At 40.7% G+C, this 16,069-nt stretch overlaps 1 protein-coding gene across 10 annotated transcripts in view; it reads left to right on the top strand.

Moving 5' to 3' along the window:
• Positions 1 to 16,069, top strand: part of SLC35F5 (solute carrier family 35 member F5) — a 45,690-nt gene that overhangs the window by 13,632 nt on the left and 15,989 nt on the right. For 8 of the 10 annotated variants that reach the window (XM_077320265.1, XM_077320271.1, XM_077320264.1 and 5 more), the window contains 7 exons: positions 1,394 to 1,477; positions 4,333 to 4,474; positions 5,799 to 5,942; positions 7,852 to 7,914; positions 10,681 to 10,762; positions 12,332 to 12,522; positions 15,434 to 15,515. In XM_077320265.1, coding sequence (XP_077176380.1) covers positions 1,422 to 1,477; positions 4,333 to 4,474; positions 5,799 to 5,942; positions 7,852 to 7,914; positions 10,681 to 10,762; positions 12,332 to 12,522; positions 15,434 to 15,515 — 760 coding nt within the window. In that variant the 5' untranslated portion in view covers positions 1,394 to 1,421. Of the gene's footprint in view, positions 1 to 1,393; positions 1,478 to 3,677; positions 3,889 to 4,332; positions 4,475 to 5,798; positions 5,943 to 7,851; positions 7,915 to 10,680; positions 10,763 to 12,331; positions 12,523 to 15,433; positions 15,516 to 16,069 lie in introns of all 10 variants that reach the window. The other 2 variants (XM_077320273.1, XM_077320272.1) reach the window with 2 other exon arrangements.

The following is a 16,069-nucleotide window of genomic DNA, read 5'->3' as shown; positions in this document are numbered from 1 at the left end:
GTAATAGGTGATAGCAGCAAATTTCTAAGTTATAGCAACAGCAGTTAGGCAGTCCATGACAGCTGATCTTTTTGAACTAGTAAGCATTAATTTGATATTTGAACCTGAAGTTAGCAGTGACTCATAAATTTTCCAATCTTACTTCCCTTGTACCTGTCTAATCGAATTAGCACACTTTATGCCATTCCTAAACTTAATAACTTCCTGTCTGGCCAATTATAGCCATTGTCTATCTCCTTGTAACTCCTAGTAACTCATTGAGGTTTCTCCCAGAGCATTGTCCTTCTCCAGAAAGACTATCACGTGTCTCCCAAAAGTTGTCGTCAACATGGGAGATCTCACCAACTCATTGTTTTACGGGCTTACATGTCAGCAGTGCTCCGGGGAACATTTTTCCTACATCAAGAGGCATTCTGCCCGTGTGTGTGTTCTGGACACCATGCATGCACCCCTATTTACATGTAGGTTCTTTTCTTTGTGAAACACTGGTTGCTTTGCAACTGAATCCACTGACCTATCTTCACATGGTGATTGGTAAATATTGCCTTTCCCAATAATGCTATTTCCCTTATTTCCTTAGCCAGAGTTGTTTGTCTGTTTTATTGTATTTGTGTGTGTTGTATCTATTTAATTACCCTTTCTAAAAAATATTCCAGCTTAATATCTGACTGGTTATGCTGAATCTCTCTAAAGTAATAATCCCCATAATCATTGGTGGAGATTCTGAGTTACTCTCTCTTGCTACAACTCTGTTTAAAAGCTAGTTTCCCAGAATAATCAAGAGACCTCCTATTTGGGTAACAAAAGTGCCTCATCGCAAAAAAGGATGCATCCTTACCAATAGACTTCTTTAAAAAATGGGCCTTGAAAGAAGTGGTAGGCAGGAGGGCGTGAGAGGGTGGGTGTGGCTCCCTGTGGCCCGCAAAGCAGGCTAATGGGGGTGGGAAGCTCCCCCCCTGCCGGCTGCGACAGGGCTCCCAACCAGCTCCCTCCCAGCAAAGCCCTGTCGCTGCCTCTCTCCTCGTGGGCGACAATGGAGGCCACAGCCACAAGGCTTCTAGCAGGCAAGGAGGGAGGGTGGGAGCTGCTGTTGTAGGGCCAATCAGAGTGGACCTGGATGGACAGGGCCTGGACAGTCTCCTCCCAGGAGGCTGTTTCTCAAATATATAAGGGAGCAAAATAGTGTTAAGGATGGTATTGTGGTCTTTGTGACTTCACATGTTGCACAATAATGGTTTTCATTAACATGCTAGATATGCTAACTTTGCTGGGGGTGCAGATTCTGGAAAATTGTGAACAATCTGCTTTAAAAATAGGTGGATATGTGTATGTTGAAGCCAGCAGCCAAGTTAGAAACAATGTAGATTCATTACCTTGTTTCTTTATTTTTCAGAGGACAGCTTTCATCTTAATGTGATGGCATGAAGCTTATCCAACACCAGTTTTTACATTTAACATTAGAAAGGTTACAGAGCAGGTATGCTTATAGCTTAGTTTATAATTTGGATTTTTGCAGTCACATTAAAATTGTGTATGTGTGTTAAAAAAGAATGCCTGGGTACCTTGTTCAGCCATTGTGAATAAGAATGCGGTCTCCCAAAAAGTGGTTTGAGCTGAGGTCCTGCTTGTAATGATACTACTTAATTCCCATAAATGCAGTCTCAGCAGCTTTGTGTTGTTGTTATTATTATTAATTTACATTACAGTGCCACCCCTCCCTGTAGGCTTGGGGTGGCTTCCAGCATTATTAAATAACAATTACAACATATCATTAATTAAAAAATATAAACATTAATCAAATTGTACAATTAATTAAAATCTCATGAGCAACCACCTTCTGCCTTCTGTCCAATACAGGGAGGGGAGTGCTGTATTGTTATAGCTATTTATTTATTTACTTATTTACAATTTTGACTTATTGCCCACCACTCCCATAACTGGCTCATGGCGGGTTACAATTGTCCGTGTAAAAAGCCCCATTAAAACAATTCTGGATAGGATTTCATTCATCCATATACAAACAGACTCCTAAAGCATTTAAAAACCATGGCGGTCTACACCCCACTATCCCCCCTAAATGTGTCTATGTGGTGTCTAGTGTAGTTCTTATCTAGTTTCTGCAAAAGGACACCAGTTTTGCTGTTGATCTATATATGGGCTTTAACGATAGGCCTGGTGGAGCAGTGCTGTCTTACAGGCCCTGTGGAAGTATTTTAGATCCTACAAGACCCTCGTTTCTAGTTCCACCAGGCCAACACCAGGGCAGAGAATGCCTTGGCTTTGATTGAGGCCAGTTTCACTTCTCTGGTGAGCAGATTTTGTGAGTTCAAGCATAAGCTTCTTTGAGGAGCATAAGAGAAGAGGCAATCCTGCAAGTCCAAAGGTCCCAGAAGCTTTAGGGCTTTAAATACCAGTACCTTGAACATGTTTTGGTCTTCAGTCTGGAGCCAATGCAGCTGGGACAGCACTGTGTGAATGTGCTCCCTCCATCCAGTTCCAGTGAGGAGTGAGGCCTGAATTTTGTACCAGCTAACATTTCTGGATCAGATACAAGGGTAGCTCTACATAAAGTGAGTTGCGGTAGTCTAGTCTGGAGTTGTAGAGTTTGTGGATCACAGTGGCTAGATCAGGTGCCAATTGGTGGAGGTAGTAGAAGGTTGCCATGCCTGGTGGAGATAGTAGAAGGCCTGACAGGCAAGATTTGCAACCTGGGCTTTTATTGATAGTGAAGATATATGATCATGTCAATCTGCCTTTCCCCAAATGGCCAATAATGAGCTTAGAGGGAGTGGGAAGAATTTCTCAATGGTAAAAAAGTTGACAGACTGTGTATACTACTGGGTATACACAGAGTATACCACTGCGACCGTTTACGCACTGGAGGTTTCATGCCAGGCTGCAGGCTGGAGTTATAGTTGTGGCAGTTTTGCCCCACCTCTTCCTGCACCCACATGGGGAGCATTTGGCCTGGTGCACCTCATCCACCCCCAATTTGTACTCCTGCACGGGAGCTGGGACAGTGAAGTTCCAAGTGCGTAAACTGTCTGGGAGATTCTCTCCCCTGTTGCTACCCTGTGTTCCCCCCCACCCACCCCCCACCCCCCATGGAGAAAAAACTGCAGCCATTTCAAGGCTCAAATACTTTGGCCACCTCAGGAGAAGGAAGGACTCCCTGGAGAAGAGGCCAATGCTGGGAGCAATCGAGGGCAAAAGAAGAAGGGGACGACAGAGAATGAGGTGGCTGGATGGAGTCACTGAAGCAGTCGGTGCAAACTTAAATGGACTCCGGGGAATGGTAGAGGACAGGAAGGCCTGGTGGATCATTGTCCATGGGGTTGCGATGGGTCGGACACGACTTCACACCTAACAACAACAACAACATTTCAAGGCTGTGCTTATTTCAGGCATTGGGCAAGTAGCTCATGGTCTACTATGTTGAATGCTGCTGTGAGGTCTAAAAGAATCATCAGTACTGCCCTGCCTAGTTCCAGCTTCCTCCGTAGGCCTTCTGTCAGGGTGACCAGAGCTCTCTCCACTTCACGGCCCAGCCTGAAGCCAGATTGGAAAGGATCAAGAGCCTTCAGCATTGGTATTCTGCTTTATAGGATTTCAGCACTGGTATTCTGCTTTAATGAGATTCAAAACACTTCTGACCAAATTGTACACTTTTGTGATAGGTGCTACTCTGTATTACTGTCAGTGGGTTGGATCCACAGAGTATTTGTGCTAATGGAAAAGGGAACAGATATTCACCATTTTCTGCCTGCCACAGCAGACCTTCAGCTGTCCCCCATGAACACCACTTGGGGGAGGCAGTTTGGACTGCAGTAGAAGGTGGAAAGGTGAGGAACACAGGCTGTATGAATGGCAATTACCAGTGTATACGAGGTAACAACTCAGTTATTTCATTGTTCAGTTGCATCAGTTTAATTTATCATAATAGTATATCCATTTTGTAACTTGTTCTAATGTTTCAAATAGCTGGCCATTATCTTGTTATACAGATTATTCTGCACTGTATCTGCCATTGCAATGACGTATAGTTTTAGCTGTAATCTAACCCACCACAGATATATATATATACATATACATATATACATATACATATATACATAACGAATAAAAAATTTAACTTGAATACTACAGAAATAGCTATGTCACTGTTGCATAGCTTTGAATATCTTTATTGAGTAATAATAATGTAAGATCTTTTCATGTTGTGCAGGTTAGATATTACTTTAAAATGTAGTGGCTTTCTGATGTTTAGTGTCCGTTGCACCCTGTAGAAACAGTGTAATTCTAAAACTAATTTGTGCTGATGCTGTACAATAGGTTACAAATGGTGTGGGTTTTTATCATGAACCGGATGAGCTCACAAAGCAGTTCTCCCACGCAGCGTAAACGAATGGCTCTTGGAATTGTCATTCTTCTTCTCGTTGATGTGATATGGGTTGCCTCTTCTGAACTTACATCGGTAAGTATTATTTTGTAATATGGTAGTAGCATGACTTTAATATAGCATTACTGCATGATAATGGGTAACAGTTAATACTCTCAAATGAATGTTTGTACATTAGCTTGTTTGATGGAAGCTAGAAGGCTGATACTAGCTAAATAGTTTTGTATTTGTCAAGCTGCATTTCTTACTCACCCAGAGGCATTTCTGGACACTGATGTGAATGTCAGCAATGAAGAACAATTTTTAAATAGCATTGCCTAATAGGTAAAACTTTGATGACCAAGTTCAGTTATATTGTCTAGGGTAGAATTTCTTGGGAGACAAGAAAAACTAACTTCCATGAATTTCTGTGTGAAAGTATGCAGAAAGCTAAGAATGTAGAGTTGAAGAGCATATTTTATTCTGACTTTATATTCATACAGGGGACATCCATACAGTTAGCATGTCTCTACTTAGGTAGACTTATTAGGTTAAATGTTGGAAAGAGGATTTAAAAGGTAACCTTCATACTAAATGAAGATTGAAAGCACTTTTTGCCACCACACCAGCCCATTTTTCAAAGTGCAAAGCTGGGTCCAGCAACAGCAAACTCTTTACTAATTCCGACAAAGATACATCAAGTAGCATGTTATGAACTAGACAATCAACATTGCCTATTGTTATAACTTCATTAAATTAAGTTTAATCTTGGATATCAGCCTCTAGACCCCAACAGAAAGTCAGTCGTTTTGAACAGAGGTAGATGCTTATAAATTCTTAGTAATGAAATACATACCTGGTTGTTATCAGTATACTCAGAGTTCTGAACAGTCTGTGGTCCTATATAGATACTGGATAGCAAGGCTGGTAATGAACAACAATAGAGCAAGTTATTGGTTATATCTCATGCCATGGATCATAAGTGTCCAACTTGCCCTTGCCTATGGTAGAGATAGAGGGCTGGACTTCCACCACACCTCAGAAAATTCTCAGTTTCTGTCCACTCCCCTTGGATTCAGAATGGATAGTCACATGGGCCAGTATCTATTACATCCATGTTCTACCATAAGATTCATATTAGAACACATATTCTGACTCACTTGCAGCTCTCTTGTTCTACACTTTGTATATGAGAACCTAATGAATGAATATGACATTGCCTTCATGACCTATGTGCTCTTTCCCAATTAGCAAGTCCCTAGCTTCTCCTTCTTTGCAATTGTTTTGTTCTGTATGTTTATAAACGATTAGCTAATGGCTGTAGTTTTCCGGTATTGAAGAGCTGAATAGTAAAGCTGTACTTGTTAGAGAACATGCCTTAATTTTATCAGTGATGGTTACCTCCCCCCTTTCTTCACAGTATGTTTTTAAAAACTACAATAAACCATTTTTCAGTACATTTGCAAAAACATCCATGTTTGTTCTTTACCTCTTGGGATTTATTGTTTGGAAACCATGGAGGCAACAATGCACACGTGGGTTTCGTGGCAGACATGCAGCTTTTGTAAGTGTTTTTTCAGTTTATAATTTTCCCATCATCATGGCTTCTGTGAATTTTATAAAATCAAAGCATATGTTTGGAGGGGAAAGCTTGCATAGACTAACATAAGCTAAACCCCCAGATGTTCAGTTAGTAAAATAATGCTTTCATTAGTGTAACATTTCGAAGTGAATCACTGCATAAACAAAAGTGGTAATTGCAGTGCTAATGATTCATAGTGGAATTGAAATGGAATAAATGATAAAATTTAATCTGTGCCTAGAATCAGTCCTTGGACATGTGTTTTATCTTTTTGTTATGTTCTTCTTCCTGTGAAGTATTTTTATTGGCCTATTAAGAAGATGTGTTGGGACATGTCTCTTTGAGAGTGTTTTTCTTAAGTCACTCTACAATAATTTAAAATGTCTACTGTTAAAATGTAGGAGCCTCTTGTGGCGCAGAGTGGTAAGGCAGCGATATGCTGTCTGGAGCTGTCTGCCCATGAGGTTGGGAGTTCAATCCCAGCAGCCGGCTCAAGGTTGACTCAGCCTTCCATCCTTCCGAGGTCGGTAAAATGAGTACCCAGCTTGCTTGCTGGGGGGTAAACGGTAATGACTGGGGAAGGCACTGGCAAACCACCCCGTATTGAGTCTGCCATGAAAACGCTAGAGGGCGTCACCCCAAGGGTCAGACATGACTCGGTGCTTGCACAGGGGATACCTTTACCTTTACCTATTGTTAAAATGTAGTAGTACTGGATTCTTCCTCAAATCCAGTGTTGTGCTTTACATATCTTGACTAGGCTATTTATTTATTTATTTATTTGTTTGTTTATATTCTGCCCTCCCCCAGAGGCTCAGGGCACCTTACATGGAACATAAGAACAGTACATGAAACAGTCTATAACATATGAATAATTGTACAATAATATTAATAACTAATAGTTGTAACCATATAACAATATAACAGTATAAACAATATAAACGATGAACAGTGCAAACAGGTCCAGAGTATTCTGGTGGAATACTGAGAGGGAGGGGGGGAGCAGGGACCCTTCAGTCGCTGTTGGTTATGTCTGGTCTCAATGAAGTGGCTGGTGGAAGAGCTCCTTTTTGCAGGCCCTGCGGAATTGTTTAAGCTCCGTCAGGGCCCTGATCTCCTCCGGGAGCTCGTTCCACCAGGTGGGGGTCAGAACAAAGAATGCTCTGGCCCTGGTTGAGACAATGGCAGTGGGGTGGTTCATAACTGTCTAGAGTTCCATAAGAGCACTGTCAGAGTAGTTTCACTTCAATGTTATTTTTTATTAGTGAAAGTATGGTGAACAAATTAGGTGTATTTTATTTGGATGTTCATGAGACTGCTGTTTGCCTGAGGCTGGTATACAGCTTATTCCTGAAAGAAAGTTCATTGGATGATGGAAATATCAGGCAATAGTTTGTAAGCTCCCACTCACATATGAGTTGTGGTACCTAAATGTTTGTCCCATCTCTTTTTGGACTCAAGCGTAGCTGTGGCAAGAAATGAGGGCAGGGAACTGCAAGACGAGCCCTGCTTGGATCTGACTAGTACTATATCAGCATCCTGTTTTACACAGGGACCAGCTAGTTGCCCTAGAGCAGGGTGGCCAAGCTGCGGCTCTCCAGATGCTCATGGACTACAATTTCCAAGAGCCCCTGGCAGAACATGCTGGCAGGGGCTCATTGGAATTGTAGTCCATGAATATTTGGACAGTCTTAGTTTGGCCACCCCTGCCCCTGATATTGGTATATAAGACTTGCATTGGAAAGCTGCTGCTCATGGCCTGAACCCTGCTAGTTATTCACAGATCTCAACTAGTGTTATAGCAAGCTTTAGTTTTAAGTTTGCCTGCAGTTTTCAGTTTTTAGTTTGTCTGTTGTCATAATTCAGTTTCAAATATTAAATCTCTGATTAGTTTGCAGATGCTGAAGGTTATTTTGCTGCGTGTACAACTGACAATGCTGTAAATAGTCCTTTGGTAAGGTCTCTAAATTTGACATGGTTTCAATGTTCTGTATGTTAATGAAACTTTTAGACTCATCAGTGAAAGGTGCTGTGGAGCTTAGTTGGACAGCATATCTGTGCAGCATTCTTATGTCAATCTAACTTGCATGCAGCTGTATTAAATGCTACATTGTTTGTCACATTTTCATTAAGAAGAGCTGTTTTTTGTACCCTGCTTTTTACTACCCAAAGGAGTCTCAAAGCAGCTTACAATCACTTACCCTTCCTCTCTCTACAACAGACACCCTATGAGGTATGTGAGACTGAGAGAGATCTGAGAGAACTGTGCCTGGGCCAAAGTCACCCAGCTGGCTGCATATGGAGGAATGGAGAATCAGACCCAGTTATCCAGATTAGAGGTCGCTTCTCTTAACCACTATACCAAGTTGACTCTCAGGTGTTTTGTTTCCATAAGAGACATTATCCCTTAATGTCTAGAAACAGAAAAGTTTGCAGGGGTGGATATTAGGAAATAAGAGAAAAGCCTAAATAAAACTAATTCTTTAATCTAGTCAACATTGATATATTTAATTGTCAGTGTGGTCCATCTGTGGATATTTAAAGACAGAAATTGGGGCCATGTATAGTCAAGACTGATCTTTATACAAATCTGAGAAAAGGTCCAGGTTTGCAGAAAAATCTGAGAACTTTAAACTCACCCAAATAAAAGAGGCAGCCTATGAGAAATGAATTTCTTCTGTGGTCGTTGCTAGGCAACCACAGCATTATTGGCTGCCTTTCAAACTTGGTTTCTATCTGTAAAATGTGAGGGAGGAGGCAGGCCCTTTTCAGGGCTATTCTGGCCTTGCAGGGCACTCTTATTGCCTTTCCCTCTTCCCTAGCATAAGGATTCATCATTGCCAGGTCTGGTATCAATAACTCAGCAGTTCACTATCACATGATTTGCACAACTCACCCATGGCCAGAAATGACTACCTGATGGCTCATTACTGTTCAGCAACAGCCACTGTATGAAAGCCAGAGTGGTATAGTGGCTGAGTATCAGACTTGGATTGAGGGGACCAAGGTACAAATCCCCCCAGCCTTGAGTGGATCACTCACCCATAACATAATCTGCTGTGGCAAGAGCAGGCACTAAAATATTTTTGTCAGTGTCTCCTGTAGCATTCTTCCCCATCACAATACCAAGCACTGCTTGATGTAGTGGTTAGGAGTGCAGACTTCTAAACTGGCGAGCTGGGTTTGATTCCGCGCTCCCCCACATGCAACCAGCTGGGTGACTTTGGCCCAGTCACAGTTGTCTCAGAGCTCTCTTAGCCTCAGCTACTTCACAGAGTGTCTGTTATGGGGAGATAACACATTTTTATATTTGGAACTGCTAAGCCACTTCTTTTTTTCCTAATCTTGAAGTGTTTTACAACTTATTCTAGGTTTCTTGCCATTCCAAATACATTTATTTATTTATTTGTCTTTGACATGTGGCATTATCCACCATTAGTGACTCCTGAAATAAACTGTGTTAGAGCTTCTGAGGCACACACTTTGCCCTTTTTCAGAAAATCCCAGTTCAGCCTTGGCTGCCCTACAAAAAAAGTGTATTTTACAAAGGAGGCAAAGAAAACTTTGACATCCAACTTTATACAAATGCAAGTTACTGACAGAAAAAAACAATAAAAGTAGCTTTGATTCCCTGTTGGGGGTAAAGGCAGTATATAAATTAATTAAATAAATAATAAATAAAGCTGCAGACTATATTGCAGGGAAGTCATAGGTGGGAAGAAGAGGAGGAAGCAAGGAAGGGGAGGGGTTGTGGGGGCTGATAGGAGGAGGGAAAGGAGAAATAGTTGCTTTTGTTTTTGCAGCCTCAAGTAAAGTGCTCAATCCTCTGTATTCCACACATTTATGACTTCAGCCTTTGCATGTACATAAGTGCCATCAATTTACAAGTAATTTATGGTGACCCTGGAAAAGGGATTTTGAAGTAGAGATTTGTTATTGCCTTCTCCTGCTGAGTCTTGGTGTTCTACTCTCCATCTGTTAACCCCGCTTAACTTCAGAGATCTGATGAGATTTAGTTATACCATGCTGCCTTCCCTTCTGCTTGCAACCTAGCATTCCATAAAATAAGATCAGCTAATCATCATAAAAACACATTCGGCTACCATGGGTGCAGAATACCATTGCATTTTGATTAGAATTAGATATACATTCAAGAATGAATGATTAAAGAAATTAAAGAAATACCATCATTTTCCTGATTTTTTCCTGATTTTAAAAGAAAATGAAACATTTTAGTGGGTCCCTAAAAGTATTATGAGCCCTAGGCACTGTGCTTTCTGGACCTAATAAATGAGCTGGCCCTGGAAAGGAAGTGAAATATTTTCATCCTTCCTCTTTGTCAGCTTTGCTCATACAACTTGGTAGGTAGATGTGATTCTGCACTTCCCTATCCCCCCCCCCCAGGAATAAACTTTCCCAGGTCTGGAGAATAGCTTCTATGGAGAATGGAAATCCAAGAAGATCAGTGATCCTTATGCAGTCCTTGTAAGTTCCTAGCGCTTAATACAGTATAGCTCTATGTTTGTAGATGAGCTTTAAAATAGTACGTATGGTTCATATAAATGATATTCCTATGAAAACAAAGGTACTGATAAATTACTTCAGTTGATAAATACTGTGTGATTTATTGCTATCAGCCTTTTAATAGATTTACCATGAAATAGCAAGTTTAGTAACTTTTTCCTTTTGTCAATTGGGAGCTTTTTATGCTGCCTTTCAGAGTGAACCATTATATGTTCCCGTAAAGTTTCATGACTTGCCAAATGAAAAAAGCAGTAGTACCAGTGATGATACTGAAAAAAGTAAGTTTCTTCTAAACTTCATTGTATAAATTTTGTTTAATACTGAACATGACAAAGCACATTGGTGACGATTTTTTATTGTTCCCTGTAACTTACTCTTGTCTCCTGCTGACTTGTCCCCATGTTTGAAAATACAATACTGTTCATGTCAAAGTAAAGCATTCATAGTTTTTAAAGAAGTAATAGCTCCTAACCAGAGAATAGGAATATCAATATAAAGGTTCAGATGACATCCACTTGTGTATGATTGAAGCAGGGAGTATCTTACTCTGATCTGTATCAGTTTGATCTCTATCAGCTCAGTGAATTTCTGTGGGAATAAAGCACATTACATCTTTAGAATTCTTTTGCTACAGAAATACAATTTATCATGAAAAATAGTAATGTAATACATTCTTTTAGTCATTTGGGGTGTGTGGTTACTGAAAGGTACCATGTCTCTTTGTTGTATACTTCAAGAGTTTCTTTCTGCTCCTAGGTCTCCCCCCCACACACACACCCTATGAATGTTCTGTGACAGAGTTCTGTTGACAGCTCATGAGCACCTTTGGAATGTTGACACAGCATGGTGGGCACAGCCCAAAATAGCTGACATAAAATGGCTGTTTCAGGAGGTGGAGCCAGCTGAAAATTGATTGCCGCAGCTTACTTTCAGGCACACAGTGATGAGCCAGCTGGCCAAGAGTAGCAGTTAACAAATAATGTTGTTGTTGTTAACAATAACAATAACAATAATGTGGTGTCAACTGCTGCCAAAGCAACATTTTTTAAAATGTGCAAATTCAGTAAAATCCCCAATGGCCCCACATGGCTACTTCCACTTTCAAAAAACACTTGGTGGGCAACAGGAAAAGTGCCAGTGGGTGCCATGGTGCTCATGGACACCATGTTGGGGACTCCAGTTCTTTGACATGATAGAAATCCATTTAGTTGCTCTCATTTGCTTTATTGTTGCTATAAATTCTTGAGTGTGTCACAATATAGATTCTTGAAAGTTTGTAGATTCTGAGTAGAGGTCCTTTTATATATATTTGGAGTTGTGGAGTAAAAAGTATACATTGTGGTGTACTTGTAATTGCTATAGCTGCTTTTTTTAAAGAAATCAAGCTCCTGGAACTAAAAATAATTAAGTTGTAAACCAATTTCAAAAACTGGTGACTGATTACTTGTTTAAGCCTTCTGTTGGTTTAACCACAAGATGGTGCAGTATCCATATCTAAGTTAACTCAGAGCTACAACAGATCTATTTTTTTTCTTCTGAGTACCAGATTTATTAAAGTGAAGCAGCTGCTCTTATAACCAAGAAAGTATAGTGTTCCTGAGTACAATGAATGCATTCACTATGGAAACTTTTAAATTGCAATTTGAAGAGAAAATGAAAGATACATCAAACGTATATCTAAGCTTCTGATGCTAACAAATGGATAGTTGTTGTACAGATGGTGAAATGTAGATACATATATTGAAATGTCATTTGGACAACAGAAATCTTAACTTCAGAAATTATTTTTTTGTTTCTGGTTTAATACACACAACTCATCACTTTTCTCTTATTTTTATTCCCCTAAGCTTCCAAAAAGCCTCGTGTGAGATTTAGTAATATAATGGAGATTCGTCAACTCCCATCAAGTCATGCATTGGAAGCAAAACTGTCTCGTATGTCTTATCCAACGGTTAAGGATCAGGACTCTATATTAAAAGCTGTAGGGAAGCTTACTGCATGTCAAGTAGCCAAAATCAGCTTTTTCTTTTGCTTTGTGGTATGTCTCTTATCCTTTACTGAATCCTTTAGTGAATAAACAATATTGAAAGCTTAGTAATTTTTGAAGTTGTATCCCTATTCATATTCTTCATCAATATTCAGTGCATTAGCCCAACATTCTTACATTATTTCTGTAAACAATAGAAGAAAATGTTTTAGGGGTCAAACTATTTTTTTTAAATTTTAAAAATCATGTCAGAAAGTGGTAACTTCTAGGGATGTTCACTACATTATTTGACAACAGATTAATTCATTAAAGTTTAAATAAAAATGTATGCAAGCAGATAATAAATTTTGAGATAAATGAAATGTGAGCAAATTTAAACTTTAATAAAATCACTTTATAGCCATTTGAAGGAAAAATCCTTTAATACTTTCCCTTTTACAATAATGCATGCCAACAGTCGTAACGTAATGTAATTAATATTGATCAACAATGACTGGTGGTGACCAAATTTAGACAAGTAGATTAAAACTTGCCAATGTGGAGTCAGCTAGATGAAGTAAATTCAGAATTAAAAGTGAGAATGCAAGGTGCAATAATCCTTTATTTATAATTTTTTTACCACTCTCCGAACCAGCCGGTTCGAGGCTGTTTACATGACCTTTAACACCCCACATAAAACAATAGCCACACAACCCAACCCTGATGATCGTAAAACACTATCTGCAGGATACTCACTCCTTTCTCACACCCCCAACCCCCATGGGCACAGCCGTCAATTCTCCAGGAGGTAGCTTCAGAGAGAGTCTGGCCCAGCAGATTTCCATAGGCCCATACAGGAAGGGAGCAGTTCTTCCTGACCCAGGCCTCAACCAAACGCCTGGCGGAAGATCTGTTTTAGAAACAGAATGTTGACAATTCTATCTGGGCCCGTAGCTCTTCTGGAAGCTCATTCCACCAGGTTGGGGCCAGGACCAAAAAGGCCCTGGCCCTGGTTGAGACCATATGTGCCTCCCAGGAGCCGGGGACAACCATCATTCCTACCTGCAGAGCAGAGAGCTGTGAGAGGGGCATAAGGAGACAAGCGGTTCTTCAGATAGGTGGGACCCAAGCTGCAAATGGCCTTGAAGATATGAACCAAAGCTTTAAACCAGATCCAGAAGCCAATTGGCAACCAATGCAGTTGCCTCTGAATAGGCTAGACATGAACCCTCCAAGATGACCTTGTGGAGAATCTAGCAGCTGCATTTTGGACCAACTGCAATTTCCAGATCAGAGATAAGAAAAGGCCAGGGTAGAACAAGTTACAGAAGTCTAATCTGCAAGTGACCGTTTCATAGATCACTGTGGACAGGTGGTCCGAGGACAGGAAGGGCACTAGTAGCCTTGTCTAGTGCAGATGGAAGAACGCAGCTTAGGCTAGCTTTGTGACCTGAGCATCCATCGATAAGGAGGCATCAAAGATCACCCCCGGCACAGGCACAGCCGTAATCATCCCTGGCACAGGCACAGCCATAAGCTGCACCCCATCAAATCGGGAGGCGTGCTTCCTGTTCCTGTCCCCTACCAAGCCACAAGGACCTCCATCTTGAAGGGGTTGAGTTTCAGGCAACTCTCCCTGAGCCATCCAGACACCAATTCCAAACAACTGGCAAATATTTATGCGGTGAAAACCAGCCGGCCATCAATCAGGAGATAGAGTGGGGTGTCATCCACATACTGATGACAACCCAACTCAAAACCCCAGATCATCCATCAGGGTGACCAGCACGGTCTCCACCCCCTGGCCAGGATGGTATCCTGAGTCAAAAGCCGAAGTTTCTTCCAAGTATGCTAGGAGCTGGTCCGCGGCGGCCCTTTCAACCACCTTTCCCAGAAACACCAGATGGTAGCTGGCAGGGTCCTGCGGATCCAGTGACAGTTTTTTCAGAAGGGGGCAGACCACTGCCTCCTTAAGCCCTTCAGGAAACTCTCCCAATGTCAATGAGGGGTTAATAATATCCCTCAAGGGTCCTCCTATCTGGTGGTCACCTGATTTGAATAACACTGAAAAGCTGGGGTCCAGGTGGCAAGTGGTTGCCCTCACTGACCCCAGCAACTTGTCCGCCTCAGTTAAAGAGAGCTGCCTGAAGCCATCAAACAACACCCCCAGTGATGGCCACAGGGCTCCCAGTTCACATTCTATATCAAACGTGGCAGGAAGGTCCTGGTGGAGCTTCATATATATATGAATTCCACTTAGCATTAGTGTATTAGCAGATTTAACTAATAGCCTTCACTTAATTCTTCTCATGTGCATCTACTAACCTTATAAATGTTTCATTCATATCTAGCAGCATCCACTGAGTCAGCATAGAAACACCCTATGATCTTTCTTATATAGTAACAAGAAGGTTACTATGACCAATAAGATTGCATATGATGTGTGAACATTGCCCCCCTTTTCTGTGATTCTCAAGTTTCCAACAAATTCAGTATATCACTTGGTTTATACAGTATAATAATCTATCATATGTTTCAAACTAAAGAGAAATAATCTTAAATCATCGGGGACTTAATAGAGAGAAAACTAGTCGTACTTAAGACTTACTGAAATCAATAGCACAATTTGTTTAGGACTAAATAATACATTTCAGTGAGGCTTAAGCATAAATAACTTTTTCGTAATTTAATGCTTTTTAGTTTGAATGCAGAAATCATGAAAAGGTGCTTCAGAAGGCAACAAAATCTGTCAAGTTTAGATGTATGTAAAATTGCTGTTACCAAAGTTAATGATCCAAATTAGTTTTTATCTTTTATATATGCTGAATTTCTTACCTTGTCTCCTAATATAAACTGAAAATAGATTTTCTTACCATTCTGCCTTTATGGTGTATGGCATGTGTGTGGGAAAGTATAGATACTAAATGTTACAGGATGAAAAATAAACAGATATTACATTAACAATTATTGTTTTATCTCCTAGTGGTTCCTGGCAAATTTCTCTTATCAAGAAGCACTGTCAGACACCCAAGTGGCTATAGTTAACATTCTGTCATCAACTTCTGGTAAGAATAAATTATGTATTTAAATGACAGACAAAATTAAATTTCTTACTGCAGTTGCTAAAAATACTCGTTAAATTAATGTTTAAGAAGCATAATTCTTAAAAGGAGCAGTTGCCTAGCAATATGTGAAACTGATGTATCATCTGATGTTGCTTTAAATACAATAGTGTAGCGATCCCCAACCTGTGGGCTGCGGACCACATGTGGTCCGTCGACTAATTGGAGGTGGGCCACGAAGGACGCCTTCTCCCCCCCCCCGTCCCTTTACAACACATTTTGCGTGTCATTGTCTCCCATCACTCCCAGATGGGATTATCTCCTTGCAGAGAAACAAGCTCAGGGTTCCCATTGATTTGTCATTGTCATGAGTTAAAATTTCCATGAAAATAAAATTTTCCTTATGTTCATTGTTGTGGCGGGTCTGTATCTTATTTAGAAGGGATGTTTAAACATTACCATAGCGATCAGAGAGCGTTAGGGCAGTGGTTGAGAGTAGAGGAGTAAACTACCCCTCCCCCACCGAGCCTCAGTAAAATTGTCAAGCGGTGATAAAA

The sequence above is a fragment of the Paroedura picta genome, chromosome 2 (genome assembly GCF_049243985.1).
Source record: "Paroedura picta isolate Pp20150507F chromosome 2, Ppicta_v3.0, whole genome shotgun sequence".
Lineage (NCBI taxonomy): Eukaryota > Metazoa > Chordata > Lepidosauria > Squamata > Gekkonidae > Paroedura > Paroedura picta.
The sequence above is the reverse complement of the archived record's forward strand: the minus strand, read 5'-3'. Positions and strand labels throughout refer to the sequence as shown.